The 19,410-nt window shown below is 45.1% G+C and overlaps 1 protein-coding gene across 8 annotated transcripts in view; it reads left to right on the top strand.

The window, feature by feature from the left end:
- Positions 1 to 19,410, top strand: part of NLRC5 (NLR family CARD domain containing 5) — a 51,110-nt gene that overhangs the window by 14,364 nt on the left and 17,336 nt on the right. For 4 of the 8 annotated variants that reach the window (XM_052796438.1, XM_052796434.1, XM_052796435.1 and 1 more), the window contains 23 exons: positions 1,270 to 1,353; positions 1,729 to 1,812; positions 1,898 to 1,981; positions 3,679 to 3,780; positions 4,646 to 4,696; positions 5,586 to 5,651; positions 6,368 to 6,451; positions 7,428 to 7,511; positions 7,914 to 8,003; positions 8,616 to 8,681; positions 9,707 to 9,784; positions 10,507 to 10,590; positions 11,654 to 11,737; positions 12,986 to 13,075; positions 13,199 to 13,246; positions 13,741 to 13,815; positions 14,877 to 14,960; positions 15,725 to 15,808; positions 16,577 to 16,666; positions 16,776 to 16,838; positions 17,527 to 17,610; positions 18,095 to 18,178; positions 18,775 to 18,864. In XM_052796438.1, coding sequence (XP_052652398.1) covers positions 1,270 to 1,353; positions 1,729 to 1,812; positions 1,898 to 1,981; positions 3,679 to 3,780; positions 4,646 to 4,696; positions 5,586 to 5,651; positions 6,368 to 6,451; positions 7,428 to 7,511; positions 7,914 to 8,003; positions 8,616 to 8,681; positions 9,707 to 9,784; positions 10,507 to 10,590; positions 11,654 to 11,737; positions 12,986 to 13,075; positions 13,199 to 13,246; positions 13,741 to 13,815; positions 14,877 to 14,960; positions 15,725 to 15,808; positions 16,577 to 16,666; positions 16,776 to 16,838; positions 17,527 to 17,610; positions 18,095 to 18,178; positions 18,775 to 18,864 — 1,833 coding nt within the window. The remainder of the gene's footprint in view (positions 1 to 1,269; positions 1,354 to 1,728; positions 1,813 to 1,897; positions 1,982 to 3,678; positions 3,781 to 4,645; positions 4,697 to 5,585; positions 5,652 to 6,367; positions 6,452 to 7,427; positions 7,512 to 7,913; positions 8,004 to 8,615; positions 8,682 to 9,706; positions 9,785 to 10,506; positions 10,591 to 11,653; positions 11,738 to 12,985; positions 13,076 to 13,198; positions 13,247 to 13,740; positions 13,816 to 14,876; positions 14,961 to 15,724; positions 15,809 to 16,576; positions 16,667 to 16,775; positions 16,839 to 17,526; positions 17,611 to 18,094; positions 18,179 to 18,774; positions 18,865 to 19,410) is intronic. The other 4 variants (XM_052796436.1, XM_052796442.1, XM_052796439.1 and 1 more) reach the window with 3 other exon arrangements.

Here is a 19,410-nt window from a genome sequence, read left to right as displayed (position 1 = left end):
TGAAGGGAATGATGTCTGCCGTGAAGCAGAGGAGCAGAAACAGAGACATAAAAATTGCTATTCCTGGATATTGATATCATTGTAAAAAGGACAGTAATCGATTGTTCTCTGCCTCCATTAAGAAGAATAGGAATACCATTTAATTTACTGTTAGAAAAGCTTTCTGATGATACATCCTAACTCTAATGCAGGCACAGGGCAGTGCACAGAGTCCTCTGCTTTCAAAGAGCAGATTAGGCAGCTGCCTGAGGATGATTGGGCTGTTCCCCTGCATTAGGAGAACAGAACAGGGGATTTTGGGGGGTTATTCCTCAGTTCATACACATTAAAGTTTGTGCCTGCTTTTGTTTATGGACCGCAGGATACTAGCACTCTGAGTACTCTCTCTTGGAAGGGTGGGCAAAAGGCAGTGGGACCCCAAGCGTTTCAGCTGCATGTTGCTTGTACAGAACCTGTCTAAAGAAGAAGCATTGCCTCAAGCATGTTCCTAATGACCGTGGGCCATGTCCATCGTCGCACTGCACCTCTGCAGCTTGTTCCTGACTCCCTCTGGTTTAGGGGAGGGTAGCGGAGGCACTTAGGGCAACAGGGCCATAGGTGGGTTTCTGCTCTCATGGCCCTCAAACATGCTGTGGAAGACATGCAACCCGGGGTACTTTGTACCAATACATCCCATAATCAGTACATTCTGCAACTGATTCAAAGGAGAGCTTGTGTACCTGAAAGCTTACCTGTTTGTCTGTTTTTTCCAACACTACCAGTTCCTTCTATAAAAGAGGTACTATCCCTAAAAACCTTGTGTCTTTTATATTTTTGACAACTCTGGCTACTCTGCCACCCAAATTTAAAGTATCTGGCCTGAAATCAACCCTCTTGTAACTCAGCACCTCATCACATAGGAGCTGTTAGCCACTCTCTGTTTGTATGAGTTTGATTTGCCCATGTGTGAGCTCCCTTGTCTCCAGGGTCGTTACTCCGGTGGGACATGCAATAGGGCTGACTCTTCATCTGTGACAGCACTTACACATGGTGTCACTGCACCAAAAGGCAGAAGCCATCTCTTGAGATATTTGCAGTTGATATGTGAGTTTAATGTTTGGGGTTTTTTTAAAACAGATGTTTGAAAAGATAAAGATGCTGCAAAAAAGAACATGATACAATGGCTGTTAAGAAAGAAATTCAATGCTTTTTTTAAAATTGTGTTTTAACCTGCTCTGTGAGCTAGCTTATTTCAGTTTTTATGTTTTTTCCCTTTTCTTCATGTTTTAGCTTTCGTAGTAGGAGATGTGGTGATGACTTTGCTGCTGCTCTTTCAAAGAGCTTACAAGGAATGGGGAGCCTGAAGAAATTAGAGTAAGTCTTTGCTTGTAAGGTCAGAGCCTTCTCTCTTTCTATCTGTCCTCTATTTCTATCTTGCACTTTAATTACATCGGCTCACTCAAGGCTGATCTGCTCTGTGCAGCACTGTATAGAGAGTAATGCAGTGCTATGCAGAGCAGCATGGATATGTGTGGCTCTTCGTTTATGCTAGTATCAAGAGAAGTATTGCATTGCCGTGCTTGGAAAGGAGTATAAAGTTGGTTGCAGGTGGCAGAGTCAGGCCACCTCCTCTCTGTGTTGGTGTGCTGGGAGTGTGGTGCAGGCACACATCTGAGACAGGCTTGCCAGGCGCTGCACGGGATGCTAGTCCTACATCTGCTTGGTTTGAATGATTCTTTCTTTTTCCAGGTTGACAGGCGGGAGCATGACAGCTGAGGGGATGACTAACTTGGTCCAGGCTTCATCACAGTGCCTTCAGCTTGAGGAAATAAAGTGAGCGTGTTGTGACAATGACCCTCAAATCAAACACTCATTCCTTGGGGGCCTGGGGTGCTCATGTGAATGAATCTGTGTGCAGCTTGCAGGACAATCGGATACGGGATCTGGAGGTGAAGAGGGTGATGGACCTGTTTTCCAGAATGGAAAAGCTGAAGAAAATAGAGTGAGTAAAAATGGCTTAAACCTATTAAAAATGGTAGCCACTATGAAGCGAAGCATAGCATCAGAGAGAGTTTAAATCCTCATCAGAGCAGAGTTGCTGGATGTCTCTGTAAGGGGTGACAATTGCTCTTAGAGATGCCAGTGGGGGACATGTGGGGCACTAAGCTGAGGCACAGACATCTAAGTGCAAGCAGGGCTGTGCTGGAGGCCTGGCTCAGTTTGAGATAGACTTAACCTCACAGTTCTTAACCAGGTGTTTTAAAATAATCTCAAAGGAGTCCTGGCACCACTGACACCTCCTGAGGAATTACACTGCATGTGTTTAGCTTGGTGCCTGGCATGACTTTTTCCCTCTTCTGCCTCCTCACCTCTCTTCCCCTTGATCAGGCTCAGATTGAGATGCCTCACCTCTGCATAACAGAGGATGGCTCCATCCCTGTCTTCCCAGCCTTTTTGTTAGCCCTCTTCTCCTGTACTCCTTCTTCTAACAGTCCTGTAACAGCACAGTGCTGAATGAGAGGGACTGACTGCTAGGAAAATTCCCAGCATGGATCTGCATCTTTTTAGGTGGAGAGACCCAGCCCGATTTGTGAAGGGATTTAAAGCCTTTGAAAAGCTAGCAGGGGCAGTTTAAGCAGCAGCAGGCAAAGCAGAGCAGAGCAGAACTGCTGCAAGTGTTGGAGTCTCAGTGTAGTTTGCATTACAGGAGAGGGATAGCCACAAAGCTGTGCTGCCCCTGCCAGAAGTGAAAGCCACAGTACTGCCTGTCTACCCCAGTTAAAAGGGAGTGACTGCCTCTAAAGGTCTTCCACATACCCCCAGGTGCAAGCAGGTTAATCCAAAATACCTGCAGTTATTGCTGGATCCCACCCAGGAATTAATTACTGGCTTTGCAGTATGATTAGAAGTGTTTAAAAGCATGGCAGAAAGGGAGGAAAGGGGGATGGTACCTGCTCCTCTGCTTTCCTGGGCACACTGGATAACAGCTTGTGGGAAATGCTAGCCTGTCCCCAGTGACACAGCTCATTGTACGGAAAAGGTAGGAAGCCAGTGCAACTTGTAAGCCTCGTTCCTTCACACATTTCTATTACACACATACGGTGTTGCTGTTGTGGATGATTCCTTTCAGGCTCACAGGAATGATGCTCTGTGGCCGTGAGAACAAGCAGAGAATTTGTAGAAGCAAGACCTTACGTTTCATATTTAATGAGGTTCAACAAGTAATGAAACAGAATAAACATGCAATTAAAGAATAAATCCTTAGAGGTGGTTGCTAGTATTGTGTCTTTGGGGGTGTTTTAAATGTGAGGGTTTAGACCACACTACTTTAATATGCCATACTTAAATTGGATTTGTTATAGCAAGAGTTTAACTGCAGTGTGGGTCAGTTGTGTAATCATACAGTTACAAAGGACATTCCCTACCTAACCCAAAACTGGTTAATGATTCACCTGTTGCACATAGAGGAAGTCTCGCTGATTCTAAATTCATGGGAGCTATAGCTTGCAGAGAAGAACTGTGATGTGATAGTGCTTTTGTTGGGTCCTAAATGCAAAGTTCTGAAGTTTTGGAGAAATCCCCTAACTAAAAGAATGTGTGCTTCAGGGTGTTTGGGTGCAGAGCAGAGGGCATTTGTGTAACAAAAGAGCATGCTGTTGGGTCCAGCAGCTGAGGTGTTGTTCTTCCTCATGTTCACAGTCTGAGCAGCAACAATCTTTCCTTGAATGCTGTTCTCCTTTTGGCAAAGGAAGTCGTCATGTGTCAAAATGCTACTGAGCTGCGTGTCAGGTATCAATCAATGTATGAGAGCTGTTACAAAAGCAAATATGTTGTCTCTTTAGATGCTGACTTTTTAAATGGACACTCTTTTACAGCTTAATTTTTGGCTAATCAAAGTCAACAAAAATTAATTTTAATCCTTTTTGTTTTCTGTTTGAAACAAAATTTGAATTCATTGTATTATGGATTTTGTATTTTTTAAATAGGTCATTTTATCCTTGGTCTGTAAATTGATTTGCAAGGTGTAATATTTCTTCTTATGTAACAGAATTTAAACTTGCTTTTAAGCTCTGCAATATATCAACTGGGAAATTCTTTACTAGATAGCATAAATTTGCTATAAATCAGCTAAGTTTACTGAAGAGATGTGGATTTAAGTAGCTCTAGCTCTATGTTCCTTTAAATTACAGGTTTTGGTGTTTTCATAGGTCCAGGATGACAGAGAAGGGGTAAAATTTTTAAATCCTAGCTCTTATGGTTGTCTTACAATGTAAGTTTAACAAGCAAGATTAATCCTTGGTGTAACTCAAGGGAAGTCAATTGCATACAGATTTTTCTTATTTTTCTTGCTGGAATGGAGTTTCTACTGAACCTCTTTCCAACAAACTGCTGGTCTTGCAAAAAAAAGAAAAAAATCCCAGCCCAATCTTCTTAATCATGTTACTGTTTTGTCTGTACTGCAGCCCCAGTTCAACATGCAGGGTGTTCTGCTGCCCTCTTGCCACATGGCTTCTTGATTGCTTGCCCATGTCAATGTGCTAGCATGGCAGATGTCAAGGCCCTCTTTAGCATCCAGGCAATAGCTTTGGTCCTTACTGAGCATCTCTACTAAAGAAATGGCATCCTTCCACCTGTGTGCTAACATTGGTTTGGATCTCTTTTTCAGGAAGGACACTGTGATTATATATTTTTCTGCCCCATCTGGGAAGGTTCCAAGGTGAGAAACTGCACTTGCTGTTATGCTATATTCAGAGTTACGCTGATTCAAACCATCAGCTTGGTGTCACTATAAACCACTCCAGCAACAGAACTGGTTGCCTCTGCCCTTGCATCTGGCAGAGCTGGATCCACCTGAGCAAGGAGAAGGGTAACCAAAATAGCTGGTCTTTGCACAGACCTACCAGCCAGTTCCACAAAGGCAGCGCCTTAGTGCCTGTGTAAGCTTGAAGTGCTGCATTTCTATTGCAAAACTGCTGAAAAACAGTTGAACATGAGCGTGAACAAGGGAAAAGACTTTGCTCCTTCTCTGGCTGACTGCTGTGTTCTCCCTGTTTGTGCATACTTTTGAGGGAAGGGTGGATTTGACCTTAATTAAGAAACTATGAAATAATCTCTTGTTCCTTGATAGGGAACTCACTTTGCCCTGTGTTGTGCAGTCCTCAAGGGATATTTTGCATGCATGTGTAAACTGGCTCAGCCTGGCCCCGAGTCAGCTAGAAACAGCTCCTATGCAGATGCCTGAACAGTCATCTTTGTGCTGTTGTAGGTAGCCTGGCACAGATGGGTATGTTTATCCCTTCCTGTGGTGGCACAATCCCATGTGAAGGCAAGACGCCCTGCATCTTAGTAGTGCCTTTGAATCGGGGCTCAGTTATCGAGTTGATTCAAATATACAGTGAAATCCCTTGTGGACACTCTCTGTGCTCCCATCTCTTGATGGAGGTCTTCTGGCTCTTGAAAGTCATTTAACCTTACATGGAATGGTTGGACAGAACACAGACCTTGTGGTTTCTTCCAGAAAACCTCCAGAAAATACTAACCAGTGCCCAAGTAGTCAGATATTTTGTGAAAGCATGTTAAAGGCCAAATATTTTGCTTGTTTGCAGATCTTTGCATTTGAAGTGGGAAGAGGAGAAGGAACATGTAAATCCAACTAGACATGTGAAGTTATGGTAAGAGAAGGCATTGAAATTCCTGCTGCTGAATATGGTTTGCAGATGACAGGTACTACAGAAGGACAAGAATAACAGCTGTGTTGGTCCTTAAGGACAGGGGATATTTCCACATATGAAAAAGTTTGAAATAAACCTGAATCAGTAAATAAAAATAACAACAGAAATCCCTACCTGGCCCAGCCAGTGGCTTTATTTCTTGTGTGTTGGGCTCAACAGCCCTAGAGAGGCAGAGTTCCCTTGATAATGCCCATCTTGCCGTATGTTCTTACAGCTACCAAAGGCATGAGCCATGTAGTTTTCTTTCTTGCCCGGGCTCCAGAAGAGAGTAGTGGCTTTCTCAAAATAGGAGAACTCAGGCATGTTATCTGAGCATGTTAAAGCTGGGAAATGACCTTCCCTTACCTCCTCTTTCCCGCACTACTCCGCACAACAGGAACAATTGCATCCATCCCCTTCTTGTGGATGGCAGTGCCAGGTGGCTCTGACACAAGGTGTTGCACTTGCACAGCACTCAGCAAGTGCGTCCCTCTGCACTCCGTTTGGAGCACTGGCTACAGAGAGGCAGAGTAATATGCCCAGGATTGTTTGGCAGACCAGAGAGTAAAACCTCCCTCTCTTGGTACTGCTTCTGTGTGCCTTCATTTGGAGAGAGACACCAGAAATGCCTGGGCCCCACTGTCCCTTCGCTGCTTATTAACACTTCCTGTTCACAGCTTGCAGGATTGCAGCCTGTCTTCCCAACATGCAGAGGAAATCATTGCCATTCTCCAGAGCTGTCCCTCTCTCTCCGAAGTGGAGTAAGTGACTCCTTTCCTTCCTGCTAAGTGGCTGCAGGTGGGTGGTGGGGAGCAGGGGATGTTATATGTAGAGGGCAGTGAGACATGGGGCCTTACACCAAGGAAGGGTCCCAGCACTCTGTGTTATGTCTGGTGGGATCCTGGTTAGGGATTTTTGGTGAGGTTCAGCAGGAGATGAATGCTGAGCGACCTTCGATTCCTGTGACAGCCGCAGCCTCTGGCTCCCTGAGACTGTAACCAGAGATGCCCATTACAGAGCAGACCCTGCTGACGAAGCAGTGCTGGACGCTGCAGGCAGTATGGAACTTTCCCAGAGGCACAGCTCCTCCAGCAAATCCTCCGAGCCAGTGAAGGGACACAGATTGCTTCTGTGTTGTCCCTTTTGTCTTCTAAAGCCATCCAGCTCTGTTGGGAGAAGTTAGAGGAGGAAGGCAAGAGATCCACTTCATAATCCGCACATTGCAATGAGTATCATCCCTACCTTTCCTTATTTGCCTGAATATGAGGCCACCTGGATTTGGCTGTAAAGATCTCCTAGCCTGTGTGCCCTGGAAAATGCTGGAATATCTGTTGCAAGACAGTTCAGTCCTGACTGTATCTTGAATTTAACTGCACCTCAAACCCCAGTTTTCTAGCTCACTGATTTGAATTGGGATCTGGAGGTCTTTGTCATCCAGTGTTTTCTTCCTTCCAGGAGGCCAGTAGACACTGACTCATTTGGTTTCTTGTTTTGTACTCCTACGTATGTTTTCTAAAGTAAGGTGGTTTTGGGGCTAAAGTATGAATCATGTTGTCCTAGGGATAAAAGTCTTTGTCTGAAGTTGCTTCATGCAGAGATAAGCAGGGAAGATTGATCTGGGACAGAAGAACAGTCCAGGTAAAAAAGCAATTGTAGGAAAAGGAAAGCAAGCAGATTTTGAGGGCTTTGTTGTTTATACTGTTCAAAACAGTCCCCACTAACTGGAAAACGCCTCAGTTTATCAGGTAACAAGCTTGGAGATGAAGGCTGCAGGTGCCTGCTGGAAAGCCTCACTTGGATATCAATTTCAAAGCAGCTGGAGTAAGTGTTGCCTTGTACAAAACCAAATTGCCCTCTTTTCTTGAGCCTGGCAAGTACCCTACAGAGATGCTGAGCAGGGATCCAGGAGGCAAAGAACTCACCCAGACCGGTGCTACAGAAGCAGCTCTGAGCACTCTTAAGGAAGGATGAGACTCAGCTCATGAGACTGTTCAGGCTGAAGTTGGTCACTTCCTCAGAGCATCACGCTTGGAAACTGGTCTAAATGCATCTGAAGTGCCCTTTCATTAAAACCCCTTCCTCAGGAGTAGTCCTGTGTGTTTTCCACCGTGCCACTTCTGAAGTGAAATGGGTTCAAGCATGCAGCACACTGATGATAACTTCTACTAGGACAGTCCTGTGTGATTTCAGTGATCAACTAATTGCCTTTTTTATCTTTCTTAGTCTCAGTCAAAACCACCTCTCTGTTAATGGCATTTGCAGTCTGTTGAAGTCAGTAAATACCTGCCAGAAGGTGGTGGAGGTACAAGTCAGGTACGTAGGTCTTGAATCATTCCTGAGGTTCATCCTAATATACAAGTCTGAGAGTTAGGTTCTGAGATTTTTGTTGAGTCAGCTCAGAAGTGGGGCAGGTGAAGAACATGTCCAAAGATGATTACTAACACTGACACTTGGTAATACATTGCTGTAAGCTGATTTTATCTGAGCCATCAACCAGAATTTGAGAAGGTACAGAAGTGTGTGTCCTTTCATGCGTGGGGGCAGTTTTAGACTCTTGCCTACTCTCTGCCCTGGGAAGTTTTGGAGAGAGGGCCTCTGTGGAGTATGAGAACTGGTGACATCTCCTGGAATGGAACTGGAAGTTCTCTCCTATTACTTTCCCTTGGAAACTCTCTGGAGTTCAGGTGTAACCATTTTGTTTGCACTTTCTCTAATGGTTCAGAGAAACTGGGTCACCTCACATTGCATAGTTTGATCCAACCAGGATTTAAAACTAATGGAGATTATTTTTTGCTTGCTTTGGGAGTGTTTTAAGTGATTGGTGTCACCAAAGAGTTTTGCAGAGCAAAATCAAGCATTCTTAAAACACAAGGTCCTGTAAATAACCAAAATGTGACATTGATTGATTCCTTCTCTTCTTCACAGCCTTTGTTGTGAGACTGCAGTCCTGAGGTTTACAGCAGACAGAGAGTTTGCTTCCCTTCCTCCTAGGTAGAGTGTGTGTGTGCAAATGGTGTTTTCTCAGCATCTCATTTAGTTCTTACATCCTGTTTAGGTACCAAGGGTAACGCTTATCTCACAGCAGTTCTTGCCCCCCTTCCCCTCTTGTACTTTGTCCTGGTTCTCTTAGCCACTTTGGAAGTTGTCCACTGCATTCTACAGTGTTTGATTATGTTTTAAGTCTCTAGGGGACATTTCAACCCACAGCATCCTAAGTAAAGCAGGCTGTTTAGTGGCAGCTGTGCTATCTGATAATAGTGAACAGTAAAAAAAGAAGTGAACCCCACACCTCCAAACCAAATTCCAAAAAGACTCAGAGATCCCTGCATGTTAAAACCATCTAGTTCACTACACTCTGCATTCTGGATCATGGTACTCCTAAATCAAAATAAATTTGGAGTTTAATTTTTCCCCTTAGAAAATTATGGGTCAAACCAGCTGAACCCAAATGTTTTGTTTGAGAAATGGTTTCTGTTGCTCCTGGAGCTGTAGGTTCATTTATTTATGCCCTTGTTCTCCATGGACTGAGCCCACTGTAAAATAGCATTTCCCACAGTACACCTGCATCCCACCTCTTAGCCAGGGAGGAACAGCAGGGCTATCATGGGATGCAACCCAGTTGTTGTGGCTGTGCTTGAAAGAGAGTGACAGCCTGAGACACATGATCTGTGACTCCTTTAAGGCACCAGGTGACATTTCAAACTTGGATATATCAGGATTTTGACGTTCCATTTATTTATGAATAGTCAGGTTTTTGCACAGACGTGGACTCTTTTCACAAAACATGTTTAGGCAAAAGTTGAATTCTCCATCAAACTGTATCTTAGATGAGAAATCTGTCTTTTCCCCTTCCCCATTGCCTGCATGCTTAAGTATTTGGTTATTCACAGAAAGAAAGAAGAGCTTGCTATTGGCAAGATATGGGTGTGGGCTAGAGCCAGGGTAGCCCCAGGGACCTGCCAAATTGCTAAAGCATAAGTGTTTTACCCTCGTCTGGTTTTGTGCTCACTTACTAGGGAAGAGCCCATGTTCTCTACTGATGACCAACAAAATGGAGATGAAAACCAGACACCTACTGCTTCAAAAAAAATAAGGTACCATAGCAGATTTTCATTGTATTTCATGCATGTCCTGTCTCTGGATCCTGTAGCTGATGTAACCTGCATCTCCAAGGTGAATCGCAGGAGAGCTGGTAAAGGCCCCTGCAGTCAGTCATTTGTCACTGTGTTGCATTCCCAGCTTGCAGCACTAGAAACTCTGTGGTTAGCATCCGTGGTCTTCTACAGGAGTCAAAATAGATTGTGGGTTGTGTGTCTTATTCACAGAATTGGTGTGGTGATCGTGCAGTTACTGCTTCAGCTCCCATGTGGGAGTTGGGGGAGCTGGTGGTGACAGAGCTTGTGACGCTGGGGGGGTTCTCTACTGGTATTTGGAGAAATGCATCCTAAGCTGGACCCATGTTCAGATGCATATCAGATCATGCTCTTATTCCAGCACAGAGCACACCTGTCTGTTTTGTAGGCTGCAGTGAGGAAGGAAGAAGTTGTGCCTAAAGCCTTCTAACCAGGACCTTGGGGACCTGGTTCTTTGTTGTGCCATAAGCTTTCTTTACCTTGTCTCTTTATTCTCTGCAGACAAGAGCTGAAAGTACAGATTGTCAGTTGTTGCAGACAAAAAACCCCAAACCCCAAGATATTTCAAGGGGATTTTTTATTTCATTATTATCTCCTCGTTTATTCTCTTGTTTTCTGAAGGAGTGAAGTTTACAATCTTGTAATCCTGCAGACCTGGACTACTGATTTCTCTTTCCCCTTAGACTGACAGACAGTCGTTTTCAAGCCAGTGACCTGGAAAAGCTGTGTGCAGTCCTGAAGGAATGCAACAGCATCTCTGAGCTGGAGTGAGTCCTTAACTCTTACGGTCTTTATCTGCATTCTTTGGGATATTGAGAAAATGCCACTTGTTTTTTCTGCAGTGTTCTATGGAGAAAGTGGTAGAGATGTAGCCTTATGAAAGGCATAGCTTTACATGGGCTAATATCCTTTGCCAAGGAGACGTACAGTTCTAGTGCTCTCTTAGGGGAAAGGTTGCAGGACATAAGTCTAGAAAGGGGCTGTTTGATCACTTAGCCTGACTTCAGATATTACAAAAGCTGTAAAACCTTGCCCTGTCACTTTTGCCTTTGGGCCATTTGGGAGAAAAGCTGCAGAGGCTGAGAAATCCCATCCAAATCAAGGGTGGGAGCCTGTGTTTTTTCTGGTGATCCCACATATGGTGTGCAAGGACCTTCAGCACCAAAGCACTTTCTTCTGTTAGTGCTGTGTGTGGGGAGTCATCCTGTCTGCTGACACCAAGACGTGAGCAGACCCAGCCCTGATGGAAAGGCTAGCCAACGCACACCCCCACATCTAGGTTCTGAGGACAGAACAAGGCCCAGCACAAGCATGTATTCTAGGTACCACCACCCGAGGGCTGTCTATTCCCTTAGGCCTGGCAGCCTGTGGAAGAGATTTTTAGGCTTTGCTCTTCTTAAGCAATCATGTCCTTTGATCTCACATGGGCCATAGCCTCATTGTAACCCTTAGGCTCTAATGTCAGAGTCCAATTGCTTCTCCAGGCCTAACCTGTGGCTCCTCTGTTGTGCCTGTCCAGGTTGATAATTTCTCAGAGCTGTGGATTTCTGGTCCCTGGTAACTGCATTAAAAAGCACTGTCAGTCCAGAGGGGTCACGTGGTGGACATGAGAAAAGGATGAGCCCTGAGCTAGGTTTTTGGCTGTCTTGTGTTCGTTAATTCCAGTCTCTGGTTTCCCTGCAGGCTTTAGTCATCAGTGGAGAGGGGCAGTGCATGTGTTGTTTTGATTAGAGTGCCCATGTTCTGCTTTCAGAGCTCTTGTCACTAAAAGCTGATTGTGCCCATTGGGTTTTTTTCTATGAAAATTAATTGCCTTTCTTTAAATCCTAGCCTATCATATAATCATCTGGGAGATGAGGGACTTTTGCAGCTGTTTCGGTTCCTCCCGAATTTGAAAATGTTAAGTTCTCTCAAGTGAGTAGCTCCTGTTTCTCCTTACTCATGGATGGGTTTTTGTGGGAGTATTGGTTGTAGAAGCACAGTCCACATTTGGGAAGGTCTTTTCAGGATCAAGTGCAGTTATGTTCTGTGTCTGTTGAGGGTAGACCCACTGTGCTATCTGGTCTGTCCCCACCTATAGTGCAGAACAGTTTGACTCCACTTGAAGTTTGATTGAGATCAGTGCCCAAGAGCCTCTGTATTCGGTCCTCCATGAAGGAGACAGGTGGTCTTGTGTGCAGGTGTGGCACCTGGTTTCTAAAACAGGCTGGAGTATTTAGCAGGCCACTGAATTTTTCCTCTCCTGGTTCCTCATCAGGAGGAAGAGCAGTCCTTCCTCTCTTGAGGTGGGCACTTTTGGAAGATAAATGCTGGGGAGCTCCACCTTCAGCAGTGGAGTCTGAATTCAGCCGCCATGGTGGCTTATGTTTATCTGGGTATTTTACCTGGTGCTCCCATTGCAAGTGGACTGTACAGGACTGTGGCTTAAGAGGTATAGCACCATTCTGCTTTATTGAAAGAGATATTTATTGTTCCTGTTTGATTAATGGAACTCAAGCCAAGACTGTTCCAGTTACTGACAGTCTGCAGCTTCTCTTCAGGTCAGCGCAATGAAACACACTGCTGTTATTTATCTGGGTTTTTTGCCCAGCATCAAGCACACTGCCTGTGGTCACACTAGATACTGTGACAGACTTAATAGACCTGAGCATGATCTCAATTAGTGGGGGTTTTATACTGCTACAACTGCACTTACAGCCGAAGAGTTGTTTCTGCCTTGCATCAGTGTCTTGTAATAAAAGGAATTCTATTTAACCATAAGAAAAACTTGTGTGGTGAGGATGGTCCATCACTAGTACAGGTTGCCCAGAGAGACTGTGGATTCTCCATCTTTGGAGATGTTAAAAACCCAGCTGGACAATGTCCTGAGCAGTCTGCTCTAGTCTAACCCTCCTCTGAGCAGGAGAGATTGGCTAGATTATCTCCAGAGGTCCATTCCAGCCTCAATTATTCTGTGATTCTCTGAACTCAAAAAGTGAGGGATGAATTTAAAAAATACTGGAGTGAGTTGTGTTTGCAGAACTGTAGTTAGCAACACAGGCAGAAGGTGGCAAAGAAGCTGTCTCTGAGAGTGTTGGAAAAGGATCGCTATTATCAGGTGACGCAGTGTAAATTGCTAGTAGTTTTGCTTGCAGCAGCTGATTTCATCTCTTCTTCCTGTAGGCTTAATGACAACCAGATCTCCCTGAACTCTGTGTTTTTCTTAGCTCAGTCCTTATCTACATTGGAACACATTAAAACAATGAACCTCAGGTATGACCAGCAATACTTTTCCTATTTTTTGCTGTTTAAAACCTCAAGCTGTGGTTTTTGAGGAGTGATGCAGGAGCACGTGTCTTCAAACACCGTCCTAATTGTGTTCTTTTCTGGTTACAGCTTAGGACACATACAGGTGGTTCATCTAACCTTTTGGGAGAGAATCAGGTAAAATCATACCCACTCATCTGTCTAAGCCTTTCAAACTCCTCCTTATGAAATCTTAAATAGATGGTGATATGTGAGTCCCTGAGGTGTGCCAGTTAAAGAGCCATTTGGCTCCAAACTCCAGTCAGGGTGGTGGAAGCAGGGTGGGCTGTTTCATGGCTGATTGATTGACAGTGGCTTGAGGGTATGGAGCAGATGGCAGTATCCAACTGCTGATAGGGGGTGCAGTCATCTTCCTCCTGGGCCAGGGCAGAGCAAATGCTCAAAGTGCTGAGTGGATGCAGAACTCTCTGGAGGTTGGAAGAGGGATGATAAGGCCCTTTTTCATCTGGGGATGACATGAACCCAATTCTGGCAGGTGGTGAGAAAAGGCAGACTGGAGCATGAGGCCACTGCCACCACCTCACCCTCTTCCCCAGCTGCAATGTGGAGAGTCAGCTACACGGGGGCAATAACATCAGCACAACTCATGGGGTAAATCCTTCTTTCCCCAGGGTCAGAAATACCAGCAGATGGAGAAGTAGTTTCCTGGCGCATCCCAAGCATGAAGCAAAAGGACGGTGCTTTCGGTATGGCAGCCCCAGCTTCCTTTTGTCACCCAGGAGTGTAGGGAGAGATGGCTGTGGGGGTCTGTATCTGTAGTGTAATGTGTGGAACAGACCCATCCTTCCAGCTGTGTCTCCTCAGAGAGCTGTCTTGTGCCCTGCCTGCTTTTGGGCACTCAGCTCTCTTGGAAAGCAGATGTTTCTTTCCTCTGCTTGTATCCCATCATGACTGATTCCACATGAGACACCTCTGGAAAAGGTGCATCTTTAATATATCTCTCTTCCATCCTCTTCCCTGCTGAAACTGGTCAGAGAGGCCAGTCCACAAAATAACAGTTGTTTACAAGGGAGAAGGTCTTGGCTGATGTAATTTGGCAAAGCCTTAAAGAGATCGGGCCAGCTGGCATCAACCCAGGCCAACAGGTATTGGTACTTTGTGGTCACTGGAGGCACGCAGTGATATGCTGGAGGTGGTTGGGTGAATAATACACCCTCTTGGAATAGACTTGGGATGTCCACTGCTACAGGTATATATGGGAAAATAAAAAGTGCATCTTTTGCTTGGCTAGGCTCAAGGGGATTGTCTTGCTTTCCTGCAGGGGAAGCTTCTACCTATAAATAATGAGATACAGATCTGGCTGGCTACTACATTCGTCCCATGGAGACCTGCCAGTTTGTTACCCAGGAAGGTTTCTGTGATTTCCTTCTTGGAGAAGGACTTAGGAGGCACCATTCCCAGCCTTGTTCTGTGAGAGCCGGGACAGTGCTGAGCAGGGAAAGATGCTGTTCAGTCTCCTGATACAATTTAAGTGCCAATGATGTGGCTCTAGGGAGGCAACACCCAAAGTGACATGGTATTTTGGTGGACTGGCTCTCTTGAATTAGCTCAGAGCTGGTGAAATCATCTGGTTGTCACAGGTTTTGACTTTTCAGTCCTGGATTGTGGGTAGCAAAATATATGTAGTGGAAGCAAGAGGGTTGCTACAGGCCTTGTCCTAGGATGTGAGGCTCTGGGATATGAAAGGAGTGTTGCCATACCATGGTCATGGGAAATGTTTAGCTCCTGAGTGCTTTGTTTTCTTCAGTCTCAAGGACTGCAGAGTGGGTCCAGAGGATGTGACCAGGCTGTGCCACATACTGGCTCAGTGTCCCCAGCTGACAGAAATCGAGTAAGTGTTGTGCACTCAGCAACCCTGCCTGTCTGTCTGTCTCCCCAACCCACACACACAGAGTCAGCATTCAGGTTAGCAGCTAGTGTAAATTTGCTCTCCTCTCACAACAGCCTCCTAGAAATCCCTGCAAAACTTCATCCAGATGCTTAGATAAACCCACACCTTCTACTGTCCTCTCTGTTTCAGAGTTTGGCCTCTCCTAAGTCTACCATGTCTGTGTGTAAATACCCCAGAACATGTATGTGTTCTCACAGTCTTCCCCAATCATGACTAGGCACAAGTCTTGTCATCTGCTCCTCGAGACCGTGGCTTGCAGTATAGCCAGAGCAAGAGCACCAGACCCACTAAGCCGTGAACCGAACTCCTGAAGAGCTGGTCATTCCAGGCAGGAGCTGGGCACCAAGAAAATTAGAATACTTGTCAAAACAAAAACTGAGTAATAACAAATAAAAATAACATAATAGCCATATTGCATGCATGAAATACATCAGTAGCATCATTTTGTAAATTTACAGTAATGAAAAAGTAAGACTTTTAAAACTGGAACGTTAGTTGGCTATAGAAGGTAGTGAAACACAGAGATCAGCCTGTAAGGACTAAATCTCACCCACTTTCAGGGCATTTCTGGACATGTCCTTTTTCAGAATTTGCCCGTAACACCCCCATGCACATGTGGGTGTGCATGTCCATGTAGATTTTATAGAAATACTTACAGATTGTCCCAGTTTCTCCTGGAATTTGTTTCCTTCCATGTTTTACAGTCTGTCTGGAAATTCATTGAGTGACCAGAGCATTGAGAGATTACTGAGCTTCCTGCCATACCTCTGTCATCTGACACTACTGAGGTAATGTTTGGGGTCCCTGCTTTGATTGCTGCCGTGAAACATTGGTTTGGAAAGTGTTAATACCACAACATATCTCAGGAGCATTAATCAGTAATTGTAGATCAACAAGCTAGGCAAAGAAAATGCAGAAACTCTTTCACACCCATTCCTGTCTTGTTTCTGGAACCAAAGCAGCACTGAACCTTTCTTCTTTAATGATAACTAGAGAAAAAAGATGACAGGAGGAGAAATACCCACCCTAGGCACAGCATTCCAGATAATCCTCACTTAGCAGGTTCCGTGGAACGTGACTTCTAGCATCCATAACATATGTAGAACTTGTTGGTTGACACATAGTGACAGCACACCACCTGTGTGTGTGATCAGCATCTCACAGCTCTGCTCCTGCAGGGATCTTGGCCATCTTTTACAAGATGTTGTAGCATGGAAGAGCTGCAGTGTCTTGAGACACTGAATTTGCTCCCTCAGGAGGTTGCTTCCAATCTGGGGTATCTCTAGTTGAGTAGCCCTGAAGAGATGTTCAGTGTAAACCCTTGGTCTGTACTCCCTCTTCAGTAAAAGGAGACTAAAGGAGACTCTCCTTTAGTTAAAGGAACACTGGGTGCCAGTGCTCAAAACTTTAGATCCTTGCTCACTGATCTCGAGTTAAATGGGGTGGATCCAGCCTTTTGCATCTCAAAGTAAACAATGGGAAAATTGTGCCATGTGTATCGGAACCTTTCTTCTTGGGAGCTAATTTCATTGTTCTTTCTTTCCCCTCCTTTTCAGTATTAGGAATACCACATTTTCCCCACGTTGCATGGTCTTACTCATCAATTCTGTCAACCTCTGTGAGCGGATCAGAATGGTAGAACTCCGGTAAGACGCTCAGACTGTTTGGAGCCCAGCAGCTCAGCTTTAAGGGGACTACTAAGCTTGTCATCTTTGAGGAGCATTGCTGAAGGACTGTCTTTTGTGTTTGCTTCAGGTCAAGTGAAAATGCTTTTTTGCATTTAGGAGCAAGCACGCGAAGCCAAAAGACATCCTGCAGGTACTGGCATAAAACACTTAATCATAATTCACTTGTTTTGATTAGGTTTGAAACATTAGTGTAGGTAGCCAAATCTCCTCTTCTATGAAGAACTCATGGGCTGGTAGTCAAGGAGCTTGGGCTAGTAGCTGAAGTCTTGGGGCTCAGTTCAGCTGCCTAAGTGCAACTCGGTACCATTTGGATGCATTGAGATGGCAGAGGCACGCGCCTTTCTTGAGTGGCCACTGGACTAAGGACCATCTTGAGTGGCACCAAATTCTGCTGCACAAGCAACTGAATTGAGCCCTAGCCACTGCATTTTCCAAATGTGTGCCTCAAATTCTGGGTGATAATCTCCATATGAGCATCAGTGTGATGTGTATGGGATACGTGTCTGTGACCTCTCTGGGAGTGATGGTTGCTGGGTGCCCCTGTAAAGAAGACTGTAACATGTCACTATTTAGGCACCAAGGAGATGGCAAAAAATGTCAAAAGATCTGTTTCCCACTTATAACCTGGGGTTTGTCATTACTAACCTCAGGGAGGTGTTATGAGAAGTATCAACCACTGGCCCAGCTAAGGGCATTCATCTCAGTGAATGTTGCATGGAGACTGGTGTAAAAATGCAACTTCTGGTGGACAGCTGTCACTGCTCAGGCTGAGCCTGGTTGCCGGCCATGCTTTAACTCTCTTGCTGTCTCATATGCAGGCTGACGGACTGTGCCATTGGTCAAGAGCAGATAGATGAGCTCTGCAGAGTCCTGGAACAGCATGGGTGGCTGGCAGAAGTAGAGTAAGTGGAGCTTGGTTTGTTACCATGACCTTGAACAGGAGTCACTGAGGGAGAGCTGAGTTGGCATGGTTCAGCATTGCCTGGGGTTTCCCAGCCTGTCTGCATGTGTATGTGTGCTCGTTCAGACTATTTAGAAACAAAATTGTTTAGTAATCATACAGGTCCTTTATACATATATTTTAAGAGGGCTTGAGCTGGTGGGATGACTTCCTTGGGATTTTCACTCTGTGGCTGTTTTGAGGCATTTGTTGCTTCATCTGAGCTCTGCTCTGAGCTTGTGTTCAGAGCTCTTCATTTGAGCTTGCTCTGGAGCTTATGCATGAGGTAGTTTTGTAGGGCAGCAGTTTGTTTTAGACAGACCTGTAATGGCTGAGCTGGGATTTAAGTCCAGGAAGTTCAGCTTTTTTCTTCAAAGCTTCTCAGAGAAGCATTGCTGCTTAAAAGGCTGAGTTTTAGTTGGCTGCCTTGTTCTTTTACCTTTCAGTCTCTCCAGGAATCAGCTGGGAGATGAAGGCCTGAGGTGCCTCTTGGACCACTTGCATCAAGTGCCTGTTACCTGTTCCCTCAAGTAAGAAAACATACTGTGAATCTGAGGTGCCCTAGCAGAAAGGTGTTCACGTGATCCTCCCTGAAGCTGGTTTCATGCTTCTTGCCCACTCCCACTTGCTTGGGAGACCACAGCTCAAGACCTCCAGGCCAGGGTGACTCAGGATCTGACCCAAAACCTGCTGAAGTAAGTAAAAGTCTTTCTGTTAGCATCAGCAGGAGATAACAAGGCCCAGAGCGGGGTAGTGTGACAGAAGTTGACCCAGTCCCCTGAGTTTTCAGTTCATCACTTCTGGGTATGTTGTCTTGTTTGAATAACTCAAGGCCTGTAGGTGCTGTGAGCTTAGCTGTGCCCTACGCCAGCCTCTTCCTTTCCCTTTCTGGTGGGGAAGCAACTACTCCAGCAGTTGGAGTGCAAGCTGGAAGTTGGCTGTGTCACCCAAGTCATCAGTGCTGTGTCTTGGAGGGGTTTGGTACATTTAGCACAGCTGAAGGGGCCCAGCACCCCACAAACTGCTCTGCCTTTGGTGCCAACTTGAATTTCACCTCTGTGGCTGAGGAGCCTGGGGACAACCCTGACTCTTAACAGCTGAAAAACCTTCCTTCTCTTCTGTGCAGTCTCAGCCATAATAGGATTTCTCAGGATGGAGTTCTGCATCTCATAAATGCCTTTGCCACATCTGGAAATACTACTGAAGTTCAAGTTAGGTGTGTGTTTCTCCTCACTAATTTCTGATTCTTCCCTGCATGTTTTTCTCTTAATTATCATAAAGCTTGTTATCTTCAGGTAATAGTGATGAGGGCCATGTTTTCAACTAACTTTATGTATAAGTGCATGCAAAGCTTTTGTTTATGTCCGTTTCTACTGGCCAAACATAGCTGCCAAGGAGGAAGCTAGCAGAACTGTTATTCCACAGGGCCAAGTCATTTTTGTGTATAAAGACACAGGTTTCAGAGTGAGTCTGTTGAAAGCAATTTCCGATGTTCTTTACTTGGATTTGTGTCTTTATCTCCTTTCCTCTCTGGCAAAAATAGCCCATGGGTTCTGGGCTTGTTGCACTGGCACGAACTGCTTGTCACAAGGCTGGGCCATGCTGCAGATCTGACCTTATCAGTGTTTATGTTCACATAGACCAGTTGGTCTGTCGTGAACCAAATTTAACCAGGGTCACTTCCATTAATTCCTGCAGTTAAATGTGAGTGCTGAATCTTTTGGGCTATTTTAAAGCAGATCAGTCTCCTGTTTTAGCTCTC

Source organism: Harpia harpyja, chromosome 9, assembly GCF_026419915.1.
Source record: "Harpia harpyja isolate bHarHar1 chromosome 9, bHarHar1 primary haplotype, whole genome shotgun sequence".
NCBI classification, from domain to species: Eukaryota; Metazoa; Chordata; class Aves; order Accipitriformes; family Accipitridae; genus Harpia; species Harpia harpyja.
The sequence above is the reverse complement of the archived record's forward strand: the minus strand, read 5'-3'. Positions and strand labels throughout refer to the sequence as shown.